Source organism: Dryobates pubescens, chromosome Z, assembly GCF_014839835.1.
Source record: "Dryobates pubescens isolate bDryPub1 chromosome Z, bDryPub1.pri, whole genome shotgun sequence".
In the NCBI taxonomy this organism is placed as follows: domain Eukaryota; kingdom Metazoa; phylum Chordata; class Aves; order Piciformes; family Picidae; genus Dryobates; species Dryobates pubescens.
This window is the reverse complement of record NC_071657.1, coordinates 93,386,588-93,401,855: the sequence shown is the minus strand read 5'-3', so window position 1 is coordinate 93,401,855 and position 15,268 is coordinate 93,386,588. Positions and strand designations below refer to the sequence as shown.

At 41.0% G+C, this 15,268-nt stretch overlaps 1 protein-coding gene across 1 annotated transcript in view; it reads left to right on the top strand.

Annotated features, from left to right (window-relative positions):
• The first annotated feature begins 3,565 nt into the window (after nt 1-3,565).
• CZH5orf34 (chromosome Z C5orf34 homolog) overlaps nt 3,566-15,268 on the top strand; it is a 13,192-nt gene continuing 1,489 nt past the window's right edge. Inside the window, exons 1-11 of the mRNA XM_009899384.2 lie at nt 3,566-3,878; nt 4,166-4,255; nt 6,090-6,730; nt 8,125-8,220; nt 9,563-9,686; nt 10,637-10,728; nt 10,954-11,023; nt 11,325-11,495; nt 12,462-12,550; nt 13,243-13,335; nt 14,099-14,139. Coding sequence (XP_009897686.2) covers nt 3,684-3,878; nt 4,166-4,255; nt 6,090-6,730; nt 8,125-8,220; nt 9,563-9,686; nt 10,637-10,728; nt 10,954-11,023; nt 11,325-11,495; nt 12,462-12,550; nt 13,243-13,335; nt 14,099-14,139 — 1,702 coding nt within the window. The 5' untranslated portion in view covers nt 3,566-3,683. The remainder of the gene's footprint in view (nt 3,879-4,165; nt 4,256-6,089; nt 6,731-8,124; nt 8,221-9,562; nt 9,687-10,636; nt 10,729-10,953; nt 11,024-11,324; nt 11,496-12,461; nt 12,551-13,242; nt 13,336-14,098; nt 14,140-15,268) is intronic.

Sequence of the window (15,268 nt, the reverse complement as noted above, 5' to 3'; positions counted from 1 at the left end):
TTTATCAAAGTCTCTACTCCTTTGCCCAAGTTCTGTTTTAAGGGGGGTGGTTTTTCACTTTGCATGGTTTCTTTGAGGCAAAACCCAAAGAAATTACTGCATTCAGCACCATGTCAAAAATGTTGCTTTCAGGCTTTTCTGGAGTCTTGTCTGTCAGCAAGGAGATTTGAGCATTCCATATTGTTTCCTGTGCAATACATGACTGTGCAAAGATCTCAGAACAAGTTACTTGAGCATTTGATTTGCACAGTGAATTTCATCCTAATTATGGAAGGTGGTATTCTGGCATACATAGAAACTCATGAATTTACTACTATCTCAAATTGTACATTCAAGTGTTTTCAGAAATGGCCTTGGGGTTTGCTTTCTCACTGCCCCAACAATTGGTACTGTGATTCTACTTAAGAGTCCTTTGCAACTAGTCACTGGCCTGCATCAGAAATAGTGTGGCCAGCAGGAACAGGGAGGTCATTCTGCCCCTGTACTCAGCACTGGTTAGGACACACCTTGAGTACTGTGTCCAGTTCTGGGCCCCTCAGTTTAGGAAAGATGTTGAGTTGCTGGAAGGTGTCCAGAGAAGGGCAAGCAAGCTGGGGAGGGGTTTGGAGCACAAGCCCTATGAGGAGAGGCTGAAGGAGCTGGGATTGATTAGCCTGGAGAAGAGGAGGCTCAGGAGACCTTATTGCTCTCTACCACTACCTGAACGGAGGTTGTAGACAGGTGAAGGTTGGTCTCTTCTCCCAGACAACCAGCACCGGAACAAGAGGACACAGTCTCAAGCTGTGCCAGGGGAAGTTTAGGCTTGAGGTGAGAAGAAAGTTCTTCACAGAAAGAGTTGTTGACCACTGGAATGTCCTGCCCAGGGAGGTGGTGGAGTCACCGTCCCTGGAGGTGTTCAAGAGGGGACTGGACATGGCACTTGAAGCCATGGCTTAGTAGTCATGAGGTGTTGGGTGACAGGTTGGACTGGATCTCTGAGGTCTTTTCCAACCTTATTGAGTCTATGATTCTATACTAGTGGGTGGCCCCAGCACCTATATTCCATTTCTCAACTTTACTGGAACCAAGGGATCAGCTGGAGAAGTTTCCAAATGTACATTATCTTCCTCCAGTCCTCTTTAATCTGTCTCGTCTTCAAACACTGATTCCTCACTTTAATGCAGGACACTCATTTTTCCTGTGTGCTTCCTTCCTGCAATTTGCACACTGTTTGAACCCAAAGGTGGCTTAACTCTGGCCAGAGGCTGAAATCCATATCCTCTACCATCTTGCCTGTGGACACCACACCCTCTGCCTAAATGAGCCTAGTTCAAACGATCACAGGATGTTAGGGGTTGGAAGGGACCTCTGGAGATCTTTAAGTCCAACTGCCCCACCACAGCAGGACCATATAATCTATTGCAGGTCACACAGTACCGCGATTGAGAGATGGAGACGACGCTTGATGCAAGCAAAGTGTCTACTTTATTGTACCAAGTCATTTCTTTATATAGGCTAACAGATCAGAAGGCTACTTGTAATTGGTAATTAGATGTGTTCGTGACAGTTACAGAATCGTGGTTGGCTGCCGAGGAAATGCAAGGGAACACACATTCCTAAGCAAGGCTCAGACAGATGTTAGACAAATGGCAAATGGTCAAGTATCTCTTATCTAAGTTCAGAGAGCAGACAGAAGGCTCTCTTGCAATGCTAACTCGCACTCGTTATCAGGTAGCTTCGTGCCTTCCTGAGGCACAAAGGCCGTTGGTAATTAGCTAAATACTTTTTTCTCTTCTACATAATTGCAGTTTGCTCACAGGGTTTGTGGCCCACAAGAGTAAAAACTTTTCCTTCTATCAGCTGACCATTGCTTGAGATTAATCCCTAAAATCAGTGCATCAACACAGGAATGCATCCAGCTGGGTCTTGAAAGTCTCCAGAGAAGGAGACTCCACAATCTCTCTAGGGAGCCCAATCTCCCTTACAGTAACCCTTACAGTAAAGAAATTTTTCCTCATGTTGACATGGAACCTCCTGTGCTGTGTTTTATATCCATTGCTCTTTGTCCTATCACAGGGCACAAGTGAGAAGAGGCCATCCTTTCCTTCATGACACCCAGCCCTCAGATATTTACATACATTTATTAGATCCCCTCTCAGTCTTCTCTCCAGACTAAACAGCCCCAGGTCTCTCAGCCTTTCCTCATAAGGCACATGCTTCAGTCCCTTAATCATCCTTGTAGCCCTTCATTGGAGTCTCTCAAGTAGATCCCTGTCCCACTTGAACTGGGGTGCCCAGAACTGGATGCAATATTCCAGGTAACGCCTCACTAGAGCAGAGTAGAGGGGGGAGGAGAATCTCCCTTGATCTGCTGGACATACTCTTCTTCATGCACCCCATGATACCATTGGCCCTCTTGGCCACAAGGGCACATTGCTGTCCCATGGATAACTTCTTGTCCACTAGGACTCCCAGGTCCTTCTCCACAGGGCTGCTCTCTAGCAGATCACTTCCTAACCTGTTCTGGTACAGCTGCTGTGATGCTAACAGACTCACCTGCATTTTATTATTCCCCTTCTATTTCTGCTTCTTCTTCTCCATTTCCTCCTAATTCTTACAGACTTGATAAGCACTTCCAATTAACTGGGAAACTGTTATCTCTGCTGTCCCACAAACCTTTTGTAATGTGTTTCTAACATCCACAGCTGATTGGCCAATGAACAATATGCTAAACATCATCCTATTTTCCTCTTTTCCTGGATCCACCTTTGTCCATTTTCTAGCTGCCTTACATAATTGTTCATAAAAAGCAAAGGGGTTTTCTTCAGGTTTCTGCATTTTTTGTAAAATTTAGATACATGCTGGTGTTTCATTATCCCATGCTGGATACCACTGAAATTTGTTGATATTGTTTAACCATCATTATTCCCCCATTAGTATTAGGGTCCCAAAGGGATTCCTGTTCTGGTATGTATCTCTCAGAACCTATCGCATCACAAACCAGTTTTTCTCACACACCTTCCTTAACCCCAGACATTTTTCTTCAACAGCAAGGCCTTCATCAGTACTTGCATATCTCTCAAATCCCCTATACACCTTTTCCAGATTTTTTCCTTACCGTCCCGCTGACTCCTTCCAATACTATAGGTACTATGTTACCAATACTATAGTTGTTGTTTCTTTAGGTCTTGATGATCTTGGTGTCTTCTTACAGCCTCTTGCTTTACTTCGGTGGGAACTTCCAGCACAGGCTAGGCATCCTCAATCTATCAGCTGCCCTTCATGGACATAGTTGCAGGCAAAGCGTGCATGGTTTATTCAAAGTGAACAGCTTTATACCATAAAGCCCCTGGTCAGTGCTCCTCCTTAGAGGACCAATACAGTATATTTAACCCCAATTTAAACAGCGTCACTATAACCTAGGCATTTACTTAAACAATTTCACTTGGATTACAACGGTGTATATTTCCACCCAGCTTGTTTTGCGATGCGCAAACGCATTTTCGACCTGCTCTCAGCTAGCAATAAAACACGATAAATTCACCTAGCAACCGCCTGCGCGGCCGGGAGGGCGGGAACTCGGCGGGCCGCCCCGTCTTGGGTTTCCTGCCGCGCCAAGTCGGTGGCCTGCGGCGGCCTTGCACGGAGCGCGGGTGGTTCTCTTCGGGTGTGCGCTTGGTGTGTCGCGCAGGCATGCCGTGAACATGGAGGCGGAAAGTCTGATGGTGCTGTACGCTGATAACTCGGTGGAGGTGCACTACGCTGCGGGAGGCCGCCTGCTGCTGTCTCCCTGCGGCTGCGAGTACTTATATGAAGCGGCACTTTCCGCCGCTTCGCAGACCCTCCGGCCGCCGGAGACCGCCCGCCAGCGGGTCGCCTTTGTTCTCAGTGCCTACCGGGTACGCGGCGGGTAGGCGCTGCCAAGCCCTGCCAGGGGGGATGGGGCGCGCGTTGTGTGACCGTCTGCGTGTCGGGAGGCAGTGCCGGGCCGTCGCGCCCGCGCAGGGCGCATACCGGCGAGCCCCTCGCCGCCGCGGAAGCCAAGTCGTTGTTCCTCAGCGTAAAACAGATCTCTCAGGGTCTGCCTCAGAAAAGAGGAGGGTGCAATCAAAATCGAACTATCACTGCGTAGAAGAACTCATGATATATAACAGGACCGTGTTCTTTTATCTTCTCACTTCAACAGGAACAACTTCTGCGAGCTCTAGATTTCCGTAATAAATTTTCTTCTCGCCCGTACTTACCTTCACGTGTTATACCTCCAGAAAGAAAACAGGTGAGAGTCGTGCGTGCAATTCTTCCGTAAAACAAATGTTCCTAGTAGCCTGATAAAATGGACTTGGCTAATTTCACAGGTATGCATATGAGTACAGGCCTGGAAGACCTACAGAGTGCACTCTGGTTAATGTAGTGGTCTGCTTCATTAGAATACTGTAATTTTAAACAGTGGAACTGTTACTCAATCCTCTATTTGTTTATATTTATGTATATCCTTTGTGGCCAGACAGTGAAGAGTTTGTTTACTCTTGGTAAGGCTAAAACCTAGGATTTTATATCTACAATAGAATGAGTGCTTTACACATTCTGCACTTGAAACCTAGCAGTTAAGACTTGCTGAATGAGGACAGTTTTCTGAGAGGCTGGCAGGTTCAGAATCTCAGTGTCTGCCTGCTGAAGTTACCTGTGTGAGTCTCTTACAGGGGCTTTGAAAAGGACTGGGGTAGAGTGGCAGTCTGGGGGAAGGTCCATCCAGAGACCCCATTTACCGTTTCTAGGACCTTTACTCCTCATCAGCACCTCTGGTGCTCCCACTGAAGGCATGTGGTCATGTGCACACTGTGTTGGCAATCTCAAGACAATTGATAAGCAACTTTTAAAAATTCTAGACTGGCACTTCGTTAGTAACACACTTCGTGCTCAGTTTGATTGCTGAAAACAGCCATTCTGTTCAGTGACTTCTCAGGCAAGTCTCTCCCAAGTTACTGCCCTTTGAAGTTAACAGCATATTTTTGCAGACAGTATCTGCTTCTAGAAGAGACAGTTCTTCGTGTTTATAGTTACTACTAAGAGCTGGTGTGCAGAAAGGCTTTTACCCTGTGACAGTGCTGTAAAATGAGAGGTCGCACCCCTGGGGATGAGCCTACAGGACAGGTGACCCTAAACTGACCAAGGTGTTATGTTTTTATATACATCATACTGAGTATAAAGCTAAGAGATGGCAAGGGTTGAGATGCCTTCTTAAGAGTGTGAGGAGGACTCTGGACATTCTGCCTTCAGTTCCAATCCATCTACTCCCAAATTCAGTTCTAGAGTCCATCTTCTGAATCCATTTCCTATCTGCTGCTCAGTTGAGTGTGAGTGATGGTGACACAATTGCCATTTGGGATGGGGGGGAATTGGGTTCAATATTGATTTTTTAATGTATTCCCTTATTTTACTGTTTAATTAAAGCTGGTTTTGTTTTCCAGTCCATTAAGCCTCCCTCCCTTATTCCCTTTCTCATCCATTATGGGAAAGGAGGCTGGTGAGCCCACTCATCTAGCCTAGCCTTAACCCTTGACAGCTGTGTAACTTAATCTGCAGTGCTGTAACATTAAGTAATGTTACCCAGCTAGCTGCAAAAGGTTTTCAATACATTTTCTTGCTGGTAAGAATACATAAATACATGTTGCATGCTGTTTTACAGGTTTATTTGAATTTTGTAAGTAAACAGATTTCAGAGCACATGGGGTTTTAATGTAGATAGTTCTGATGTGGGCTTTCCATGAACTGACAACTGAAATTACGAAGATAATTAAGCAGTTGGAAATAGAAATAACTATTGCCTGTGGGCAGTTGTGCCTGGTCAGTTGGTTATGTACTTTATTAATTGAAGAATGCATATTAAATTAAAACATTATTGCTAGATGGTGGGAGGACAGAGATAAAATGGTTGGGTATTTTGCTTCTCCTTAAGTTCATGTATGCAAATGAATACAGAGTAAAGCTTCTTGCTGTACTTCACCTTGCAGAAGGACTGAAGTAATTTAAATATAAATCCTCCACTGTAATTTCTGCAAAGATGGTAGTTTTCATCTTGCTGCACATCACAATCTTTTTTCTTGTGTTAGATTCTTTTCAGTGATATCTTAGAAATTAGATGGCCTGACCCTGACACGGCTGATCTAGCACAATGTATAGACAACGGCAGTGTGCGGATCTCATCAGTAGATGGTTATGCTCACCTTTACCTGTCAGAATCGCAGCAAGAATTTACTGTGGAGTTCTTATGCAAAGTCAGCCAGTCATCTGCAGCATCTTTATGCTCCTCTCAAAAGAACAGCAACTATCAAACCGGAGATCAGCGTGGAAAATCAAGTAAAAATTCTGTTGCAGATATGTCATCAAAACAAACAATAGAGAATAAGAGTGAACACATTTGTGTTAAAGATAAATACAGAGAACCAATCAAATCAACAGACCAGAAAGACAGAGACAGAGTCCCTTTATTCTACACAAATTGTTCTTGTGAATACACATGGGTTACGCAGCATTGGTCTGTTTCCTTGTACCCAGAAGAATGGAAATATCCTTTGTCATTGGCTCTAACGTGTTACAGATCACATGCTGTTAAGGATGTAGTGAAGACTTGTGAGAAAAACAACCCTACACCTATAGAAGGTGGTGTTTTAATGGACCCCAAAACACATAAAGCAGTTTCTCGTTTACCTACAGCTCTACCACTCAGCTGCAGAGCTCCACATTTACACAGGTAACTTAGACTGTTTACTTTGCAGTTGTGTTAACGTACATTTTACAGTTCTGCAATTTGGAACTTCAACCACTAGCAAAATTCCAGCTATAAAAAATGAAACCAAATTTACTGTTGTATTTTTTTAAGGAGCTTCCTGAAATACAACATTTATGAAAGAAACATTCGGTATCCTACTGTAATAAGCATATAAACACCAGTCCAGAGAAAAGGAAATTTTATTTTCATAGAATTGTTAGGGTTGGAAGGGATGTCAAGGATCATCTAGTTCCAACCCCCCTGCCATGGGCAGGGACACCCCACACTAGATCAGGTTGCTCACAGCCACATCCAGCCTGGCCTGAAAAACCTTCAGGGATGGGGCTTTCATCACCTCCCTGGGCAACCTGTTCCAGGCTCTCACCACCCTCATGGTGAAGAGCTTCTACCTAACATCCAATCTGAATCTACCCATTTCTATTTTTTTACCATTCCCCCTAGTCCTGTCACTACCTGATATCCTAAAAAGTCCCTCCCCAGCTTTCTTATAAGCCCCTTTAAGATACTGGAAGGCCACAATAAGGTCACCTCGGAGTCTTCTTTTCTCCAGACTGAACAGCCCCAACTCTTTCAGTCTGTCCTCATAGGAGAGGTGCTCCAGCCCTCTGATCATCCTTGTGGCCCTTCTCTGGACATGCTCCAGCATGTCCAGATCCTTCCTGTACTAGGGACTCCAGAACTGGATGCAGTACTCCAGGCGGGGTCTCACCAGAGCAGAGGGGGAGAATCGCCTCCCTTGATCTGCTGGCTATGCTTCTCTTGATGCAGCCCAGGATGTGATTGGCTTTCTGGGCTGCAAGTGCACACTGGTAGCTCATGTTGAGCTTCTCGTCCACCAGCACCCCTAAGTCCTTTTCTTCAGGGCTGCTCTCAAGCCAGTCACTGCCCAGCCTATATTGGTGCTTGGGATTGCCTGTACCCAGACACTGATGTGCTGTATAAATATGTAAATGAAAAAGAGAATACAGAAAAAATAATACAGGTTTTAGGCTGGTTTCTGGTATGTGTTGGGTTTGTTTGTTTGAGGTTTTTTGGTTGCTGTTGTGATTGGTTGGTTTGGTGTTTTTTTCTTTATTTTTTTTGAAGGCAATGGCTCAGAGGTGGGTCAGTGACATAAGGTCTCTGTCAGCATGGCTACATTAAAAAAACACCCAACACCTCTGCAGCTTTGAAAAAACTAATTCAGTAAGTGCTGTGGATAACTAAAGAATTGGAGGACTCTGAATATGTGGCCTTTTTTTCCTTTGATTATATATATATACTTGCATCTTTTTGTGGTACAGAAGTTATTACCAGCACACAAAAGAAAACCTGCACCTTCAGACCTCCTGAAGCTTTTACTGTATTTTGTACAGGTGGACTTTCTGTGACTTTTTTGAGAATAAAGATACTGAAAAGTACTCAGGCCCTCAGCTAATTCAAATCGTATGGTGCCAGGGTGTTTTTTACAGGTACGTAGAAAACAATGCATTTCATCTTTGGAAGACTTCACTTGTATGAGCATTAAGCTTTAAGATGAAATGCCTTACTTTGTCTCTTTCCCACTCTTTTGGAAATTTTACACAAACTTCATGTAAGAGTCTGTGCATTTCTGATGTTTGTTCGTTCGTTGGACCTTGTATTTTCTAGTACAGTATATTTCTAGGTCTGAGGGTGGATGTCTGAAACAGTCTGAAATCATGTTTAAGGCTTTTAAAGTAGTAATCTGATTATCTCATTTCTTAAGGGTTTACTGGACAGCTGGAGCTCTCATAGACTTCACTAATGATGATGCTTGATTTCTTTGTGAGTTATATCATTGCTCCTTTTGATGATGATTTCACACTTCAGAAATGTTTGTTTTGGCGACTTACATAACTGGCATGTTGCAGGCAGCAAAACTGGATTTTCCTGGCAAATCACCTTGTTCATGTGGTTAAAAAAACCCTAACAACCACATATATAGCCCTCTCAAATTCTAATTTTAAAACTGCCTACCTCAAAAATGCAGTGGTTGCTATAAGCACCTAAAAGTCTTTAATAAAAGCATAACCACACTTCAATGCTTCAATCTTTCTGCCCTGTGCTCTTCATTTTTCTTGGTGTATTTCCTAAATTTTCATCTTACCTGAAAAAAAAAATGTTTAGCAGCTCTTCCAAATATGCCCCAGGTGATCCTGCTTTGGCAGTGGGGTTGGACTTGATCTCTGGAGGTGACTTCCAACCTCTGATGTTCTATGATTCTATGATACCTCTTTTCTTTGGAAGTATGTGAGTAGCCATACTTAGTCCTTCAGTCTAAAGTCCAGGCATTTAATCACATAGAGGCATAACTGGGTCATTAGATGGGTTTTAGGCTCCAAGACACTGTATGATCACAAGTGAAAAACCATTATCTTAGTGAAAAACACACAATTGTAGTGGAAATTAAGATCTTCAGGTTGTTGAAGAATCATTAATTCTCTGTGTATACTAGGTAGGGCTGGGCCAGTAAGAAAATTGGATTTTTGACTTTAGAATCACTGTATTTTGTGGTTAGTGGAAGGAACAGCTCTTGAGATGTTTACTTTAACACAAGGAAAGCTTTCCTTAGCTTAACTCCCACACCCTATCAACACATGTAAGCAAAAAAGCCTGGAAATGCTGCTCTTCTGTGTTAAATAATTGGTAGACTGCTATTTGTGAAATAGTAGAAAGCTTCTAAGGTGAGAACTGTGTTTTGCTTAGTACTTTCTTCAGCTGTACTAACCTGTTTTGATTGTGTAGTGTCGTGGCCTTTTAAATACTTGTTAAAAATACTGTTATTTCTCTTAGATTCATCCATGGTAGGACAAACATCACAGAAATTTATCCTGGTGATGATTCATTTTTCAAGTCAGAGGGAGCATTTTTGGGAAAATATTTCACTCATTATACAATCCAAAAAGGAACAAAAAAGGTATAAAAGTATTTGAAAATATGTTCCAAATTCCTTCAAGTTAGCAATTTTCTTAACATGTTTGGCTATGCAGTCTACAGTGAAGTTGAATCAAAGCATCATTCATTTAAAAAAAAATGAGATTATTCCTTGTGTTTCAGAATGTACTTTTGTAAATTGTAGGCACAGTCAGAAAAATCATACTCCTTGTGACATCTGTTTCACAAGCTGAACTATGCACTAAGACTCTGCAGTAACCATTTCTGACTAATTTAGAAGAGTTTAGTCTTGAATATCATTGATACATATTTATAACTATATTGAAATATAAATTACTTCTATATCTGTATTTAATGTATTAATCTTCATGCACTTGGACATAAAAAACCCCACTTTATATTTTTTTCTTTTTTACTATATGGAGGTGGAACCTAGAAGATGTAAACTCTGTTCTGGCTTTGCCACAGAACATCTGTTCAGTGCTGGAGAAATGTTTTTCCCTCTCTGTGTCTGCCGATTGTTCACTTTCCCAGAATAGAGATCCTCTCAAGTGCTTATGCAGCGCTTTGTATTTTATAACAGAATTAAGGATTAACTTTGTATCCTCCAAACCTAGCCTTTAACTTGTAGTCAAACATAGGTATGTAGTAATGAACTATAGTCTGCTCTCTGATGAAAGGACTTCCATACTGAGTATGAAAACTGAAATGTTACTTCTGACAGAGGCGGGATTAAAGGATACAACTTCTTACTTTTCATATGTTTTGCTTGTTTGGGGGAAGGGGTGGGGTAGGGTTTGCTTGTTGGTTTGGGTTTTGGGGGTTTTTTTAGTTGGTCTTTTTTTTTCTGGGACACATGGTTATACTTGCTTTCTGGGAGTTCATTATCTTGTCATTATCACTAGCTATTAATACTGTTTGCTTACTACAATACCTGTAACTAATTCCCCTCCTTTCTGCTCTTTTCTGCAGAGAGAAGAAAAGATGTATTCAGTAAACAGCCTACCTCCCGATGTGCCAGGAAATCCATATTCTATATCCTCCATTATTACTGAGGCTACCAAGTAACTTTACTGTACTTCATTGTTGTTGCATTAACTTCTCTGACTTTGAAAGGACAATAGTTAAAATAACACATAATACTTGATATGATATTAAGGATAAAAATTAAAGGCATTTATATTAGCACTGAAGACATCTAAAACCATAGAATGATCACAAGTGTTTAGAAGACATAGTAAGTATGAAATGCTTCATATTTTCTTTTCTTTTTTTTTTTTTCTCGTCAGGATACTCCAGTACTGCTACAAGGCTAAACTATCATTGACTTATAACTATTCTCTCTGCTGCTGGAAAATGGTATGTACCTGAAAATTTCTCTATCTTTCAGTGTTGTAAGGATGATTATATAGGCTTTAGGGAATAGAAGTTAATTTAAAGGGAACAATAGTGACTGTATCCTGAAAGATCACAAGGTATATATTTGGCAACTAAAAGTATGCTGTGTAAAGGTGTATTTGTGAACCAGAAAGCAATTCAAGATACAGAGAACTATTTATCGTCTGGAAAAACAAGCTAATTAAATCTGGGAGAGATGCAAACTGCTGAAATGATGCAAGTAACCTTTCCTGGAGTTTTTAATGTATTTGTTTGGCTCTAGGTATCTGAGACAGATGGACGAGAAATGTTGCCACTTTTGCTGTATGATAAGGTTATTCCCAGCACAGGAAGACTCTATGTGTACTCAGATCATATAGTCCATGCTGCTTTTTGGGATGGGATAACCTTGAACATGGTCTGGGATTTCAGCTCATCCTGTAGTAAGATCCAGGTAACTAATGAGGAATGACTGTTCTTTTGTGGGAAACTGTTACTAGTAAACTGAGAATGAAACGAAAGTTTTGATGGCTGTGTGGCTTACTCGTGAGCTTTTATAGTAGTCTAAACGAAAATAGGAATTATCTGCAAATACCACTATTAATGTATTGCCAGTATTTTTAATTGGAAATAAGAAGGAAAAATAGTGCATAAACTAGTGCCAAAAGAGGAAAATGAAACTTTATCCTTTCAAGAAGTCACTCACATTGATCAAAGTAGGGGGAATTTGGTTTTTATTTAAAACTATCTCTGTCTTAGCAACTGGATAGCGAAAAAGTACTCAGAAAAGTAACCATATGTGTGTGGTATTCCATATGAGTTTTAAAATATACTTTACATACAAGTAGAAAGATTATTTTGGTTTTTGCAAGTTGGCACTACAGACATAATTATTAAGTAGTATTCAAGGTTGACTGCTGAGATTTCTGCCTTCTGTCTCGTTGCTTATTACCCTAAGATGACAAGACACAAAAAAAAATATCAAAGTGTCTGAGAATGTCTCTGCTTTAAACAATATAAATATGACAGCGTGTCAAAAGATACAGTATAACTTCCTGATATGAGGAAGATCAAATCTGTATACTCCTTCCTCCTTTTATCAGAAATAACTGAAGATCTGACCAGTGTGCAAACATTTCTACACACTTTTAGAAATAAATTATTCCTGAATAACACACAATGAGTGTCAGGGTCATGACAGGAATTGTCTGGGGATTTTGTTTATCTTTTTCTCCACCTTTTTTTTCTCAGTAGGCTATACTGAAGTCTCTCTTTAGCAGAACACAAAACTTTTAAAGCGTTTGCAGTGGAATGTTCAAAGATATTCTTAAATTGGCATATTATACTTGCTTTTTGTTTGTTTGTTTGCTAAATCAGACTGTAGCAAAAGAGTAATACTTGTTTATTTTTTAATTCTAAGGTAAATGAAGATATAGGCTGGTGTAAGTTAACTACTCCTAATGGGGTACAGCAGCTAATACAAATAAGTGATCCTGGAATCTATGACAGGTATGAATGATTTAAGATTCAAAGATAAATATAGAAGTATTCTGAATGTGTCCTTTTATGGAAAGAAGTGGTGTTCACTGAAAATTTAGTGGGGAGTAAGCATGTAATGATGAAAGATCTAGTTTATATCTGGCAAAGTCCTGCTTGTCTCAAGACTACTGCATGCTGTCATTCTGTTACAATTGTTACAATAATGTCTTTTAAAAAAAGCATAACTAGAGCTGCAACTTGGCACTTACACCAGTGGATAAGGAAAAAAAAAAGTTTGTCCAATCCAGAGGTGGTACAGAGAACTGGGTAACACTTCAGGTTTTACTTTATTACAGATACTGACCCCTGCTTGCAGATTGCTTGCTCTTATTTGCTTGCTCTAATTGCAGCCTTGTTACGGGAACCATCAGAAGCTTAGTGGGCTGCATTTTAGCAAGTAGATGTTCACAAACAAAAATCAACATTTGTGCACTGTTCATTACAAATCACACAGCTTTGCTGTCAGTTTCTATAAATGCATAATTTTAAACCTGAAGGAGGTTCTAGGCAAAAAAAAAGAGTGGGAATCAAAAAATGGCAAGGAAACAGGGAAAAACATGAGTTTTGAATCATGGTTCTTTATTGCAGATGCAGGTGTGTTGCTTAATGCCTTTGCTTATTTCTCATAACCGTGTGTTTTGTGAATTTTCATGTTGACATAGGTATATCAGAACAGCAATAGAATGGTGCAGAAGTTTGAATGAAATGAAGGAGATTCCTGAATATATTGCATACTCTGCCACTGAAGAAAATTGGTATTCACATTTATCTTAAATAATTGACTGCAAATAGTTTTGAAAATACAACTCAAATATGCCATAAACTGTAAATTTCATAGACAGATTTCCCAAGGGTCAAAAAAATTAAAATTGCAAATCCATTCATTTTGTGTGGTTTCATATCTTTAAAACGTTAGGTACCTAAGTTGAGTTCTAGATGAAGTGTGCTTCATTGCGCTTCTGCCTGCCTTACTTAAAAATCAGAGTTACAGTGACTTGCCGAAAGAGAATTCATGTTACAGAAATAGTGTACTGGAAGGTGAAAAATATAAAGTAGGCCAAGAAAGGCTTTTAGATGTCTTTAAACAGAACCCCAAGCAGTTCAAAATGGTTCTTGTATCTCTTGCTAATGTATTTGTCCTTTTCAATACATGCTAATGACCAAAGGTCTACCGACATCATATACAAACATAGTCAAGTATTGAAAGTGTGTTAATTGAAGCTCATTGCATTTCACTTGTTACTCAAATTCTAGCAGATTCAGTAGCTGATGAATTAAAATTTTAAGTATATTTATACATGCATAGAGACTCTTCTTAGAGCAGAGCTGTGATGTTTGGAAATAGGAATTATTGACAACGGCAGCTGTTTACTAGTGATACGACAAAAACAAAGCTTTTTTTTTCACTTTAATATTCACTATTGCTAAAAACTATTAAATTCAAATCTGAAGTAGAAACTATATTTCAGAATGTTTTCTGATACTGTATCATTTAATCACCTTTGTTTTGTTGGCCAGGTCTGCTGATGCTGAGCTTGAAAAAATACAGAGATTCAACTGTATCCTTTTGAAAGATGTAAAGGTTCTTACATTCTATTGTTCATCTACCTACTCAGATCTGCATTTTAGACCATCAGAGGCTCTCTGTCCTGTTCTCACCTGCTTTTACTCTTACCCACTTCTTAATTACCTTTTAAAGCTAATTTTTGTTTTCTTATTTATCATTTTTGTTTTATCATTTATCTTGTCCAACTTCTGGATTGCAGCAGCAGAAACAAAACCAATAGCAGAATCTAAAATTAAAAAATCATGCACAAAAAAAAAAAGGAAGCTCTATAGAATAGAAGATAATTAACCAGGTTGGAAAAGACCTTTGAGATCATCAAGTCCAACCTATCACCCAACACAATCTAATCAATCTAAACTGTGGCACTAAGTGCCCTATCCAGTCTCAAACACTTCCAGTGATGGTGACTCCCCCACCTTCCCAGGCAGCCCATTCCAATGGCCAATCACTCTGTGAAGTACTTCTTCCTAACATTCAGCCTAAACCTCCCCTGGCACAGCTTAAGACTGTGTCCTCTTGTTCTGGTGCTGGTTACCTGGGAGAAGAGACCAATCCCCATCTGGCTACAGCCTCCGTTCAGGAAGCTGTAGACAGCAATAAGGTCTCCTCTGAGCCTCCTCCAGGCTAAGCAACCCCAGCTCCCTCAGCCTCTCCTCATAGGGCTGTGCTCCAAACCCCTCCCCAGCTTGCTTGCCCTTCTCTGGACACGTTCCAGCAGCTCAACATCCTTCCTAAACTGAGGAGCCCAGAACTGGACACAGGACTCAAGGTGTGGCCTAACTAGTGCTGAGTTACAGGGACAGAATGACCTCCCTGTTCCTGCTGGCCACACTGTTCCTGATACAGGCCAGGATGCCATTGGCCTTCTTGGCCACCTGGGCACACTGCTGGCTCATAGTCAGCCTACTATAGATCAATGCCCCCAGGTCCCTCTCTGCATGGCCACTCTCCAGCCACTCTGACCCCAGCCTGTAGCACTGCATGGGGTTGTTGTGGCCAATGTGTAGAACTTAGATGTGTTATGTGTGGCACTTAGGTGTGTTAAATCTCATGCCCTTGGACTCTGCCCTTCTGTCCAGCCTGTCAAGGTCCCTCTGCAGAGCTCTCCTACCCTCGAACAG